The sequence below is a fragment of the Cydia amplana genome, chromosome 17 (genome assembly GCF_948474715.1).
Source record: "Cydia amplana chromosome 17, ilCydAmpl1.1, whole genome shotgun sequence".
NCBI lineage: Eukaryota > Metazoa > Arthropoda > Insecta > Lepidoptera > Tortricidae > Cydia > Cydia amplana.
In genome coordinates this window covers 5,407,334-5,423,058 of record NC_086085.1, presented here as the reverse complement: position 1 = coordinate 5,423,058, position 15,725 = coordinate 5,407,334, and the positions used below count along the sequence as shown (strand labels likewise).

Genomic DNA, 15,725 nt, shown 5'->3' with positions numbered 1-15,725 from the left:
ATTCCTCGCTCAATCCTTATAAAATCCTGCGGACCAGAGCGGTCATTCCCGCCTCCTGGTTGACGAAGGACTGTGGTCCACCGCCCCATACACGCGCTTAGGAAGGCTCTCAAAGTTGCATCAACTTTATACAGCTCTAAGACCCTCCCCAGCCATGAATGAGGCACCGAATCATAGGCCTTCTTGTAGTCAATCCAAGCGGCTGAGAGGGCCCCCTTGTTCCGCCGGATTTGTTGGCATATGGTCATGTCTATGAGGAGGAGCTCTTTAGTACCACGGGACCCAACCCTACATCCATTTTGAGCGGAAGCCAAAATATTATTTGCGACAATGTGCGCGTTGATTTTTGCTCTCAAAATGGATGTAAGGAGCTTGTAGAGTGTAGGCAAGCATGTGATGGGTCTGTAGTTTTTTGCTTCCGTGGTACTACCGGACTTGAAGAGCAGGAAGGTGACACCAGTTGTTAAGGAAGGTGGGAGAGAAGTTATTGTTATTATTAAAAGGCGCGAAATTCAAATTTTCTATGGGACGATATCCCTTCGCGCCTACATTTTTCAAATTTGCCGCCTTTTTTTTTTGTTCATTTTTTTTTCAAATAATTTTTATAGTTCCTCGCCAATCTGCTTAACATGCAGTTTGTTGGCGAGACAGCGCTCATTTTTACAGTTTTATGCACCTACTTTTTAGTTGCTATCATGCTAAGCTTATTGCTTACCCTAAAATTAACATTAAAGTTATTCTCAGAAAATAGATACACTTTCCTTTTACAAAACATAATTTTACAAAAAGATATAGGTACTGTGTGCAAAAACAACAAATCTGATATTAATAACAATAATAGGTTAGGTTTTTTATAATGTGTTTATATGTATTTTTTTATTGTTTTATATTTTACTTTTATACTCATATTATAAAAACCCTAACTTAAGACACAAAATAAAAAAGAAAGCATAATACACAGTGACTGAAGTCAAGGTAACTTATGTAATAGTACATTATTGTCGAGGTTCGGAAGTAGCTACTTGCAGGCTGAGGATTCGTTTTAAACGGACGACCTTGGGAGTCCGTTTAATTGAATCCGAAGCCAGCAAGTAGCCTTCCAGCCGAGTCATATATAGTGCTTTTCTCAAAAATGGTGCAAAAAATAGAAATATTTTACAGAACTTACAGAAGCAACGTTCTAATTTTCCATTAATTTTCACAGAAAAAAGTACAACCATTAAAAAAATTAGCTTGCCGCCTTTAAAAAAAAAGAAGTGTATTTTTCTGCTGAAAATACGCCAAACTATTTGAGACACCTAAATAGTCGCGGTACCAACATTAAGCCTGTAACAGACTATCGCACCGCATCGCGACCTTGGAGCGTCGCACCCATAAGTGAGAGTGAGAAAGAGATATCTGTTTCTCGCTCTCACTTATGGGTGCGACGCTCCAAGGTCGCGGTGCGGTGCGATAGCCTGTTATAGGCTTTATAATAATAAGTACTGATCATCTGTTTGGCTGTTTAAGGGACCTATGCCTTCATTTGATATGGCCATTTGAAGTTTTAAAAAGTTTGGAACTCGTTAAATAATGGAATTTGTATGCGACATTGCAGTCCCGAAATCGAGACTGCAATGTTTTTAACTTTTTAATTTTTTGAATGACCATAAACTACGCACTTCGCGACCTATTTTTTAACCGGCAACGTCGACTTTGCCGTCCATTTTTGAGAAAAAGTGTTTTTTTTTTAATTTATTCTTTGCTTCCATTAAGCTATATTTCTTATCCTCTCTTAACCATTCTATTTCATTGTATATTTTTGGGACCAAAAATTTATCTGTTCTTCTACCATAATAGTTTTTGACAAAATGTTGTACATATTTCCTTGTTCTAATATTCTTAGTTCTATATCTGCTTTGTTTAGAGACTTTAAACCTATTATTATAGTAATTATCTACAGCTATCAAGTATTGCACTCTTTGAGTCACAGGTAATACATTTTATAAAGTTTTTCGTAGTCGCCTCTCAGTTTATTTTTAGTTTTACTGTCCAATAAGTATTTCAGTGACCTAATTTGTAACTTTTTAATTTTTCTTCTGACAAGATATAGACCAGCTATAGAAACTCTTATGTAATAATTAAAAGATCGAAAACAAAAGTAGAATGGTCTTTTTTGTCAGCGAGCGGTGACGAATGAAGGTGCTTGGGCGTACAGCGAGGCTCGTAAAGAGCTGTACCTCAGCCAGTACGGCGCCGGCAAAGCGGACCTCAACTTCCGCAACCCTGACGTCGTGAAACAGTTCGACGACGTCCTGAAGGCGTACATGAAAGAGGGCGCTGCTGGTGTCAGGTTAGTTTTCACTTAAGCTTTGGATTCCTCCGAAAACGGTGCCGTCATATTACGGCCGCTATTTAGCGTTGACTGACGTCACTAGAACGTTGTCTATGTAAACAAGATGGCGCGGTTTCCTAGACGGCGTTACGTTACGTTGATTGTCAACGTAACGTAAGATGACGGCCGTCATGACCTTGTCGATAGTTTCGTGAACGTTTTATTAGATAGCGGTGACGCCATTTTGAATAAATGACACGAGATTTGAATAAATGATTCCGTACTACGATTATTTTCCTCTTCTGATGATATTTCATCCTCCAAGTAAATTATAGATGATCAAGCAAATCTTGTCAGTAGGAAAAGGCGCGAAATTCAAATTTTCTATGGGACGTTATCCCATCGCGCCTACATTTTTCAAATTTGCCGCTTTGACCTTGGTGGATGACGGTGTGTTATGACGCCGTGGTACTTTCCACATGTCGTCACCGTAAAGACGGCCGTCTTGCTGCCGCTATATGACGGCCGTCATATGACGGCACCGTTTTCGGAGGAATCCAAAGCTTTACGGTTTACACCAATTCACAGACAAGACATCCTCTATACTGAGCATAGTAACGCTACCTCTGCCACAAATATACGGTAGTTTTACTCCATCTTCGAGTCAAAGTGTCTTTGTGTGACGTCCGTGTCTTTGAACGGACCAATCACGGCACGGGACTCGCTCACCTCGTCCCCCGCACCCCAGTAGTTTTGGCAGCATCGGTTTCTTGAAATAATTGCTCTAAACTCCGTCTAAAGGATTCCTAGTCTATGACACCAATTACACTTGCAAAACACACTTATACACAAGTAACAGTGTAGAAATTATTCTTCAGCTGTCACTCATTCATAGTCTCACAGTAAGCGAGGCACCTGGGCGCTAACTTAGACCAAGAATCAGTAAATATATCTACTTGTAGATCGTTACTCAAAAGCCCGTTCAACGAGCTGATCATATCGCACAATGGTGAGTGGCGGTACATACAGTACCCAGCGATAAATATTGCATATCGGTCTTTGAAAATAGACCAACCATCAATTATAGTATTTAATATCTGGGAGACCGAGCTTTGCTCGGAAAACATATAAAAACTCAAAAATGTGCGTTTTCCCAGAGATAAGACCTAGCTAGATCGATATTTCGCCCCCAAAAACCCCCATATAGTAAATTTAATCGAAATCGTTAGAGCCGTTTCCGAGATCGCCGAAATATATATATATAAATAAATAAATAAATAAATAAACAAGAATTGCTCGTTTAAAGGTATTAGATTAAGTGTCGTTTCATATCAGATAAATGCTGCAATTTATGGATTCTATTTTTTTATCGCTATCGAAGAGATGTTTCAAACAGCTTGGGTATGGTAACAGATGTCATCTTCAGTTTATTACCTTAAAACTTTTATAACCTCACTTATCAAAACGTAAACTGAATTCTTCGCTCTGCGATATCCTAACACTCAACGGTGTCCCCAGACTGTCCCACGCTCGTCTCCTGCTCGTGTCCGCGTCGTTCCAAGACGACCAGCTGCTCGCCAACACCGACAAGACGCCGACCGGACCCACGCCGACCTACGGCGACTACAACTTCTTACGTCACACTCACACCGCTGACCAGCCCGAGCTAGACGCACTACTCGCGCACTTCTCGCAGGTCGTAGATGATAATGCAGCGGAACCTGGAGCCAGTGAGTATTGTTGGGCCTAGAATGCTCCCTTGTGGCACTCACGACAGCTGCTCGCCAACACCGACAAGACGCCGACCGGACCCACGCCGACCTACGGCGACTACAACTTCTTACGCCACACTCACACCGCCGATCAGCCCGAGCTAGACGCACTACTGGCTCACTTCTCGCAGATCGTAGATGATAATGCAGCGGAACCTGGAGCCAGTGAGTATTGTTGGACCTAGAATGCTCCCTTGTGGCACTCACGACCAGCTGCTCGCCAACACCGACAAGACGCCGACCGGACCCACGCCGACCTACGGCGACTACAACTTCTTACGTCACACTCACACCGCCGACCAGCCTGAGCTAGACGCACTACTGGCTCACTTCTCGCAGATCGTAGATGATAATGCAGCGGAACCTGGAGCCAGTGAGTATTGTTGGGCCTAGAATGCTCCCTTGTGGCACTCCACTAACTACAACTTCCTGCCACAGCCACTGAGTAACTTTGTTGTTGGACCTAGGATGCTACCTTGCGGTACACCAAGCAAAAATATTTGCTAGCTTAAATAGTTCCCTATCTTCATTTTGACACCCGCTTTTGTGTTGGCTCTAAAACTGCCCCGTCGTCATTCGTAGATGTTTTAGAAGGCTATTATAATAAACCAGGTCTCCAAAAATTATCTGATGCCTCCTTGTCAAATGCTTTACCTACGTCTACGCCCTCAAAGAATATGTTTTTTTACTATTTTAATAATCTTAAAATTATACCAGTTACAAAATCTGAGGGACCGTCGCCTTAATAATCTTCCATATCCGTACCAACTTTAAACACATCCGTATTGTTCCAGAAAAATCCGTGTTCACGATAAAGGAGACAAATGAGAACCACTTCCAAGAGCTGTACCTGTTGGCTCACAACGTGTCGTTTCTCCGACCGCCAAGTGCCGCGGCCATCAGCGTCGACGTCGACCCCGCCGTGCTGGTCAACAAGACCAGCGTGTCCACAGACAAGTTCCGCAAGTGGCCTGCGTTACAGGTACAACACTACTAGTCTGTGCGGAAAGAGATGGGGCCAATACATTACACTACTCTTCTCTTTCCGAACATACACTATCATCATAAGGGGACAAATGGGAACCACTTCCAAGAGCTGTACCTGTTGGCTCACAACGTGTCGTCTCTCCGACCGCCAAGTGCCGCGGCCATCAGCGTCGACGTCGACCCCGCCGTGCTGGTCAACAAGACCAGCGTGTCCACAGACAAGTTCCGCAAGTGGCCTGCGTTACAGGTACAACACTACTAGTCTGTGCGGAAAGAGAAGAGTATGGGGTCCAATACATTACACAACTCTTCTCTTTCCGAACATACACTATCATCATAAGGGGACAAATGGGAACCACTTCCAAGAGCTGTACCTGTTGGCTCACAACGTGTCGTCTCTCCGACCGCCAAGTGCCGCGGCCATCAGCGTCGACGTCGACCCCGCCGTGCTGGTCAACAAGACCAGCGTGTCCACAGACAAGTTCCGCAAGTGGCCTGCGTTACAGGTACAACACTACTAGTCTGTGCGGAAATGGGGCCCAATACATTACACTACTCTTCTCTTTCCGAACAGACAATTTCTCTCAAGCGCAACATGACTTAAAAAGCATGAATTGTGCACTGCCAAGGAATGGAATTCCTTGCCGGCGTCTATATTTTTGAGTTCATAATTCATAATTCATTTATTGCATTTATAATCATGTGTTACATAAGGTCTTACAAAGGACATTTTACAGCTAGTGTTCACATGAACCCTGTTAGGGTACATAGCAATGTACTTAACTAAAACTTAGTACTAAAGTAAATTTAAACTAATTTTTATATGGCATATAACCCGGCAACCTTCAAATCAAGGGTGAACAGGCACCTGGGCAGGCTCGCTCCATCGTAGGCCACGCCTTCGCCTCGGCTAGCCTGTGGCCATGAGTAAGCTCATTTATAATAATAAAAAAACCGGCCAAGTGCGAGTCGGACTCGCGCACGGAGGTTTCCGCACCATCAACAAAAAATAGAGCAAAACAAGCAAAAAAACGGTCACCCATCCAAGTACTGACCCCGCCTGACGTTGCTTAACTTCGGTCAAAAATCACGTTTGTTGTATGGGAGCACCACTTAAATCTTTATTTTATTCTGTTTTTAGTATTTGTTGTTATAGCGGCAACAGAAATACATCATCTGTGAAAATTTCAACTGTCTAGCTATCACGGTTCGTGAGATACAGCCTGGTGACAGACGGACGGACGGACGGACAGCGGAGTCTTAGTAATAGGGTCCCGTTTTTACCCTTTGGGTACGGAACCCTAAAAACTGTATCCAAGTGAATATTTTTCGGAAATAAACGATTTTTATTTTATTTTATTGTGTAGTTAACAACAGCGGAGACTACAGCCGGCGCCGAGGTGGCGGCGTTCGCGCACCTGCTGCCCGCCGCGCCGGCGCTCACCGTGCCGCAGCTCGCGCTGTTTAACTCCGGGGACGCCAAGGTGACCAACTAATCCGTTTATATACATTAACTGTTGTCATTAACCCCACCAAATCATCATTCATCGTCATGTTCATTATTCCTTTGATCGCATAGATGGTAGGATCCTAATAGATGTGGTATGTTACGCGTGCGTCCGTGAGGGACAAAACATACGCAATGCGACACTATGATTTGTCGAATTTATTTGTTGCCCACCCTAATCCTAATAGCGCTTTCGCTGCTACTCCTACCGAAAGATACATAACACTATCCCGTTCGGTCATTTCCCCCCACCCTTCATGATCCAGTTAAAGCTTTGGATTCCTCCGAAAACGGTGCCGTCATATGACGGCCGTCATATAGCGGCCGCAAAAGACGGCCGTCTTTACGGTGGCGACATGTGGAAAGTACCACGGCGTCATAACACAACGTCATCCACCAAGGTCAAAGCGGCAAATTTGAAAAATGTAGGCGCGATGAGATAACGTCCCATAGAAATTCTGAATTTCGCGCCTTTTCCTACTGACAAGATTTGCTTGATCATCTATAATTTACTTGGAGGATGAAATATCATCAGAAGAGGAAAATAATCGTAGTACGGAATCATTTATTCAAATCTCGTGTCATTTATTCAAAATGGCGTCACCGCTATCTAATAAAACGTTCACGAAACTATCGGTCATGGCGGCCGTCATCCAAATGACGGCACCGCTTTATTACGTTACGTTGACAATCAACGCCGTCTAGGAAACCGCGCCATCTTGTTTACATAGACAACGTTCTAGTGACGTCATTCACCGCTATATTACGGCCGTAATATGACGGCACCGTTTTCGGAGGAATCCAAAGCTTAACTGAAGGGTGCACGGAAAGAACATGTCTATACTTCGTTTTTTTAGCATTAGAAATAAGGTAAACAATCTTGATGTGTCTTTTGATTAAAAAACTCATTTTAAAAATAAGTTATGGTAAATATGTAACAATTATTCTTTATTCTTTATTCAGGTAAACACTAAGTATAAGTTTACAGCTATAGCCAAGACACTTATACTGTTAATACATATGTAGTCAGTATCATAAAATTAGTAGTATTACACACATTATCCACTTTTCGAACTATCTCTAGGATTAAACATACATATTATGCATTACTAAGTTACATAGAGATTATGAATCTAATACGATCTTTACTAGTCTTCTGCTTTCATAAATAATAGTTATTGATTTTTAAACAGTGTCTTTTAATTAAAAGACGTGTCAAAATCGCTTACCTTCTTTCAAATTCTTTCTAATGCTAAAAAAACGAACTATAGTCACTTTAGTAACATTTTGAGTAATCGCGGTGTCAACATTTAGAACAATGTCAAAACGTATAGTAATTCCGTGACCAGGTATTATATAACTAAAAAAAAGTTGTGTTACATTTATTATACAGTGGTAGCAAAAGATATAGAGATACTAATAGTTCATTTTGAGATAAAAATCTCATTTTCCGAAAAAAGTGACTAAACATGTTCTTTCCGTGTACCCTTCTCATTAACCCCGCCAAATCATCATTCATCATCATGCTCATTATTCCTTTGATCGCCACGCGTATCGTGAGCGGCGCATCATTGTGAACCTTATCGTAATGCATGAAGGTTAATCACGCGGCAGTTGTCGTGTTTGCCGGTCAAATGGTTAAAATTAAACCAAATAGTTTCGATGTCATACTGGACTGGTGCCATCGCGAACGTCGAAGCTAGAACGTACATTTGTGTCCCTGTATCGACTACGCCAAGTGCGATGGGGATAGACGTTCTTCGAATTTCGATTTTGGCGATAAGATGTAGGTACAGTCGCCATCAGTTGTATCGGAGCGGCCAAAGTGCTCAAAAATATCTGACCACGCACTCTAACGCCTTGACAATAGAGGCGTGTTCAGATATTTGTGAGCAGCTCGGCTGCTCCGATGAATCTGATGGTGACTGTACAATACATTATTTATTAATGTCTACAGTTCCGCGACACCCCTGCAGAGGTTCCGTAAGAATTTAGAACACAATGCTTTAGAGTCTCGAAAAATTGTTAAAAATTGTTGTGTGATAAAAAAAAAAAATACTGTGCCGCCACCATATTGTATTTCCATCGGGGTCCCGTTGTTTCCCATAAAGTTTTAAGACATAATGTATTGTTTGTCATATTATCATTAGTCATAAAGCTGAAACCGTTAACATTTCAGGATTTTCGTTAGGTTATCCTATAGATAGGTTAGGTTAGGTTAGGTTTGTTTTATGGCAATCCTGAAAAGTGACGCATTTCAGAACCAAATGAATTATGACTAACGAAAATTCGGGCAAACAATACATTATAGCTTAAAACTATTTGGGAAACAATAGAGAGAAGTACATATTTCGCTTTCCAAAAGGGTTCCGTCAAAAAAAAGATTGAGAACCGCTGGTCTAGTGTATGTGTGTGGTATGTATAGTGGCAATGGTGATGACAAAGTAATATTAATTATAATATCTTCGGTTGGTGTAACTGTACCTTCGTTTCCAGAGCGAGCTGGGGCGGCTGACGGCGCTGCGCTCGGAGGCCAGCATCCAGCACGGCGACACCAAGATGGCGGCCGTGCCCGCGCGCAACTCCACGCTGCAGCTCGTCGCCATCGCCAGGTCACTATTCTAATCCTTCCTTTCCTTGTTTCCTTAGCCCCGACCATAGAGAAAAAAATACATAGAGTGCTCACTCCATACATCAGTTCAGACTATTAATTTCAGTGTCTACATCTAGCATCGAGTAGCGGAACTATCAGTACTGCTACTTGACAATAGATGTAGCACCGACCGGAAAGTCTTATGCTGTTGAGATAAGACTTTCCGGTCGGTGCTACATCTATTGTCAAGTAGCAGTACTGATAGTTCCGCTACTCGATGCTAGATGCTAATAGTCTTTTTGGTACTAAAACTGATGTATGGAGTGAGCACTCTATGTATTTTTTTCTCTATGGCCCCGACGGAAGACCAGCGTTAACCCATCCAGGCTACCATGCTGAGTCGGGACCATTCCGTGGTTATTTACATGTTATGTTGGAAATGATGGTATCGTCTTGGGCCGTCCCATTCGTTTTTCGTCAAGTTCTTAAATTAGTCCTATTCTGCTTTCGTCACTCATTCTACATTCGTCACAATCGTCGGTGGCTTTCAATGTAGAATGAGTGACGAAAGTAGAAGAGGACTAATTTAAGAACTTGACGAAAAACGAATGGGACGACCCAAGACGATACCGAAATGATATTAAGTGTAAGTTTTATTTTTGTTCCCCTGTTTTATCTGTTATATCTTTTTTGCCACGAATAAACTATTTCTATTCTATTCTATTCTAATCCACAAGCTTATATACGTTGGCTCGGGACTGTCTCATTTCAAACATAGACAGAGAAAATCATACTGCTTTGTCTTACTGTATTACCATAGAGAAAAAAAAATAGAGTGCTTACTCCATACATCAGTTTTAGTACCAAAAAGACTATTAGCATCTAGCATCGAGTAGCGGAACTATCAGTACTGCTACTTGACAATAGATGTAGCCACCGACCGGAAAGTCTTATGCTGTTGAGATAAGACTTTCCGGTCGGTGCTACATCTATTGTCAAGTAGCAGTACTGATAGTTCCGCTACTCGATGCTAGATGTAGACACTGAAATTAATAGTCTGAACTGATGTATGGAGTGAGCACTCTATGTATTTTTTTCTCTATGGTAGTACTAGTACCCAAAAGAAAGGGATGAGTTTAGTTTGATTTGTTCTTATTTACTGACAAATTGGGTTAAGATTTGCACTGTTTACTGGCAATCTATTATTTCTAAGTACCGGAAACCAAGACCTTACTGAATTCAATCATTCACACGTTTATTGGTTCTATTGCTGGTAATGCTGGTTGATTCGAAAAGCCATTCTCTCGGTTCATTTTATCTTATCTTATACCTTTAAATGAGCAATTCTTGTTTATTTATTTATTATGTATATTTTGGAGATCTCGGAAACGGCTCTAACGATTTCGATGAAATTTGCTATATGGGGGTTTTTGGGGGCGAAAAATCGATCTTGCTAGGTGTTATCTCCGGGAAATCGCTCATTTTTGAGTTTTTACATGTTTTCCGAGCAAAGCTCGGTTTCCCAGATATTATCTATAAAACGTAAAATTACACGTCGATTTTACAATTGCACCCTGCCATTATCTGATAGAAAACGATATCAACCTTTTTTATTTATCAGATTAGATTCATACATAAAATTATAACAAAAACAAAAATAAATATGTAAATCGCATGCAGTTTTAACCTTTTGGACGCCAATGACCGATATATCCGCACCGTAGGTTCAACGCCAAAGACCGATTAATCGCTCACAGAACACAGAGCAACATCGACCTACGTGCATATACATAAAGTTCAACTTCAGTTTTGACACTTCAATGATGTGGCGTCTGACAGCTTTTGTGTTTGACACTGCGTGGAAAAGGTTAAAACGGAATTTTGAATTCACGACTGAAAAATAGTTATTTGTACAACAGGAGATCAAAGTTTGATATTTCTTCGAGTGCTTATTTTGAGTCCCGTGCAAGCGAAAGATTCTATAATTTAGAATCTTGAGCGTAGTAAGGGACTCAAAAGCGCACGAGATGTAAATAACTTTGATCTCGTGTAGTACACAACATTTTTCACCTCAGCAGTGAGAACATATTAGAGAACCAGAAAAATGTATTCCTTCTTCATCACTTATTACTGAATCGCGATCAGAAAGGGATTAGAAATAACAGATTTCCATACACTTACGTCAAAATCAATATGGATTGACAGCTATCTCAATCCCTTTCTAATCGCGATTCAGTAATACCTCTATTCACTCATGTTTTCTTAAGATATACCAACAATTAAATTTTCACCTCAGCAGATCGAACAAGGGTACTTTGCTACTTAAAAACAGTGAGCAAAATCGCATTTTGCTCATTTTGTCTCACTCAGTGAGCAAAATGCGATTTTGTTCACTGTTTTTAAGTAGCAAAGTACCCTTGTTCGAGCTGCTGAGGTGAAAATGACATTTGTGTATGCAGATGGAAGCTCGGTCACACGGGCTACATAGCGGTCCTCAACACTCAGCCGGAGATGCTGAGCGCCAACCTCACCGCCATCGGCATGTCCGAGCTGCCCGCGCAGCTCAACGTCCACTACGTGTCGCACCAGGTGGCCAACCTAACTGGGTAAGTCACTGACAATCCAACCTCTAGACTGAGCTTAGGCCAATTCTTTCATGAAACCGACGCTGTCAAACATACGGGGGTGCGGGGGGACGAGGTGAGCGAATCCCGTGCCGTGATTGGTCCGTTCAAAGACACGGACCAATCACGGCACGGGATTGACTCGAAGATGGAGTAACGCTACCGTATGTGTGGCAGAGAGGGTAGCGCGACTATGCTATGTCTAGAGGTTGGATTGTCTGTGTGGTAAGTGGATAATATTCAAACATTTCGCGTTTTGAACACATATTAACTCACATTTATAGACGGATCTAACGCGAAATTTATTGTATTATGATGTCCCAGCAAAATGTCAACAAGAGATTTTGCTGGGACATGAGTTAGCCGCGACCACGACCAGTGAAAGCTGTGTCAAAACGTCGGTAAATAAAGGTAATAAGATAAATATTCTCGATAGACCCGTCTATAAATGTGAGTTAATATGGGTAAGTGTAGATTACTACACCCTCGATTTCCATGTATAATATTTGGACAGCCAAGCGATCTTTTGGCGGTCTGCTCCCGGCTTTGTAAAATGAATGTAGACATTTTAGTAAACGACGACCTGGAAAACTCCCTTTACTATGGCAAGAGACCGCCAGTAATAAAGTAGGCCAAAGGTAATGGCGCCATCGCTTGAAAAGATTGCACCTTTGGCCTAGTCTCGAGTAGATGGCGTGAATTTTTGACATTTAACAAATTGACACATATCAGTGATAAGACTGATAAGGATCAAAGTCAAATGGCGTTCTAACAGTTTTAATCTTCTGTCGAAAGATAGCAGTAAATGTACTGTAGGTACATCATTTACTTTTCACCTCAGCAGCTCGAACAAGGGTACTTTGCTACTTAAAAACAGTGAGCAAAATCGCATTTTGCTCACTGAGTGAGACAAAATGAGCAAAATGCGATTTTGCTCACTGTTTTTAAGTAGCAAAGTACCCTTGTTCGAGCTGCTGAGGTTAAAATTTAATTGTTGGTATATCTTAAGAAAACATGAGTGAATAGAGGTAAGTGATGAAGAAGGAATATATTTTTCGGGTTCTCTAATATGTTCTCACTGCTGAGGTGAAAAGTTTTGTGAACTACACGAGATCAAAGTTATTTACATCTCGTGCGCTTTTGAGTCCCTTACTACGCTCAAGATTCTAAATTAAATTCACTCGCTACGCTCGTGAATCTAGTATAGAATCTTTCGCTTGCACGGGACTCAAAATAAGCACTCGAAGAAATATCAAACTTTGATCTCTTGTTGTACAAATAACTATTGACAATCCGCCTCTATTTCAAATTCTCTTTGCTGTAACCCTGGAGTTAAATATACGTGCAAGTTTTTTCTGCATCCACATATTCGCTATTCGGCATAAAAACTAGTTCTCTATAAGTGTAGGCCTGAGTGGACGCTCGAAGCGGAGCGTTCGGCGGGGCGTGCAGCGTGGCGTCGGGGTCAGGAGTAATTTGAGCAGCGTACACTAAAGCTTTGGATTCCTCCGAAAACGGTGCCGTCATATGACGGCCGTCATATAGCGGCCGCAAAAGACGGCCGTCTTTACGGTGACGACATGTGGAAAGTACCACGGCGTCATAACACACCGTCATCCACCAAGGTCAAAGCGGCAAATTTGAAAAATGTAGGCGCGATGGGATAACGTCCCATAGAAAATTTGAATTTCGCGCCTTTTTCTACTGACAAGATTTGCTTGATCATCTATAATTTGCTTGAAGGATGAAATATCATCAGAAGAGGAAAATAATCGTAGTACGGAATCATTTATTCAAATCTCGTGTCATTTATTCAAAATGGCGTCACCGCTATCTAATAAAACGTTCACGAAACTATCGACAAGGTCATGACGGCCGTCATCTTACGTTACGTTGACAATCAACGTAACGTAACGCCGTCTAGGAAACCGCGCCATCTTGTTTACATAGACAACGTTCTAGTGACGTCAGTCAACGCTATATAGCGGCCGTAATATGACGGCACCGTTTTCGGAGGAATCCAAAGCTTAAGGCCGCTCCTATACGCTTGCATTTGTTTAACATGCACGCCGCACGCCCCGCCCCGCTGCACGCCCAACTCGAGCGTCCACTCAGGCCTTACACTAACTGATCTCTTTTTGCAGTTACGCGACCAAGAAGCCAGTGGACTGCGACAACGTAGTCGTGCCCGCCATGTCGTCGGTTGTGCTCGAATTCGTGCCCAAGATCCCCGAGTAACTTCAACTCGAGAGTTAAACCGCTGGCCGCAGTGTACGCGCGGCGTTTTGGTTGCATTTCATTTTTGTACCATTTCAAAATATAGTATGAGCATTATCTGTTGTCTTATTACTAGCCCTTGGATACTAACGAATTAACGTTTTCGACGCCGTGTCAAACACAAAAGCTGTCACGCTGACGCCACGTCACCGAAGTGTCAAAACTGAAATTGAACTTTATGCATATGCACGTAGGTCTATGTTGCTCTGCGATATGTGATCAATTAATCGGTCTTTGGCGTTGAACCTACGGTGCGGATATATCGGTAATGGGCGTCCAAAAGGTTAACGATGATAAATCTTCATCGCACAGAGAAAAATAAATTTTGTTTTGTGTACCCGAAAGTTACTGGAAATTTATTTTGGTTGTGATTTATATGAAACCGTTCTCGACGTTCTAGTTTTGACATGTATCGGAAATGAGGGCGTTGCTTGGCTTCTTCTTATCTTCTTGACTTTGGGAAAATAAGAAACAAATGAATACAAGTGAAGTTATAGTAGATTGTTAACCAAGGGGTGAAAGGCACTCATTTCTGCCGAGGTGCAATATTCCGAGGCTGAAATTATGCGTTTCACCCGAGGTAAACTCCACTTTTCATTTCGAATACGAGGAAAGTAAAATGCACGTGAATTAAAAAAATGATTGAGTATAAATTTTATACTGTTTCTCGAAGGTACTTTTAATTAACAATTTAGGTAAAAGAATCGTTATTTATGGAATGGGGAGTTAAAAATCAGAATGGAAATTGTATAACAAACATTTTAATTGTTTATCTTACAAAAATCGTAATTTGAAAGTTCAATGCTTTAGTACAGAAACGTATCACTTTCTGCGCACCTTTTAAGCCCCGTCTCCATCTTGCCGCGCGATATGGAGACGGGGCTTTAGAATAACAATGGCCCTCTTTCAGAGCATGAAAAATGAAAAAAAAAAAAAATCTTATTATGATACCAAACTAGCGTATCATTTTTCTATGCGATGGTTTAATGCAAGTTTAATGGTTCCCTCTGAGCACGCACTAGTGAAAATGAAGCCTATATTAATAGGGAGCGGATTTTTGTTTAACCAAGGGATTGCGGTTTCATGGTTTGTATAAAAACTTCAAATTAATAAAGTATATTTTAATGGGTCTATGACAGCATGTTAACATCAAAAAAGCAAAATTTCTGCACAACATTGTATGTAAAGTAACAAATTTCGAACAAATACATAATATTATCCCATCACATCACGGACTGTGTCAAGGCAAAAAATAATTATTATAAAAATCTCACTGTTAACTAATATTACATTAATTAATAGCTAAAAATAATCTTCGAGATTTCCAAAATTCCTCTTAAATATTAGGTCCCAATATTTGTATGGCAAATTTAATCATTATTATGAATTTTAAATATCTAAATTGGTCTACAATTTAATAAGTTGTATTATCTTTGTGTCGTAGGTAAAGTTATCTTAACACGTACCTATTTGTCCTGAAACTCCTGAATTAATGATAAAAAGTGAAGAAAACTGGTTGTTTTAATCAAATACTAGTATACGCTAAATATTGTAAAAGTTAAAATATAATTCGTTAATTCATCGTTATTTTTCTGAAAAAGGTGACATTGCGCTTGAGATCTAATGTCCTTTAGGAACTAGCAAGCTAAAA

The 15,725-nt window shown here is 41.1% G+C and overlaps 1 protein-coding gene across 1 annotated transcript in view; it reads left to right on the top strand.

The window, feature by feature from the left end:
* LOC134656050 (uncharacterized) overlaps window positions 1–14,131 on the top strand; it is a 32,685-nt gene extending 18,554 nt beyond the window's left edge. Inside the window, exons 6-15 of the mRNA XM_063511565.1 lie at window positions 2,163–2,332; window positions 3,833–4,044; window positions 4,253–4,459; window positions 4,881–5,068; window positions 5,156–5,320; window positions 5,415–5,579; window positions 6,441–6,557; window positions 9,077–9,192; window positions 11,633–11,779; window positions 13,942–14,131. Of these exons, the coding sequence (XP_063367635.1) occupies window positions 2,163–2,332; window positions 3,833–4,044; window positions 4,253–4,459; window positions 4,881–5,068; window positions 5,156–5,320; window positions 5,415–5,579; window positions 6,441–6,557; window positions 9,077–9,192; window positions 11,633–11,779; window positions 13,942–14,035 (1,581 nt within the window). The 3' untranslated portion in view covers window positions 14,036–14,131. The remainder of the gene's footprint in view (window positions 1–2,162; window positions 2,333–3,832; window positions 4,045–4,252; window positions 4,460–4,880; window positions 5,069–5,155; window positions 5,321–5,414; window positions 5,580–6,440; window positions 6,558–9,076; window positions 9,193–11,632; window positions 11,780–13,941) is intronic.
* The last annotated feature ends 1,594 nt before the right edge of the window (window positions 14,132–15,725 follow it).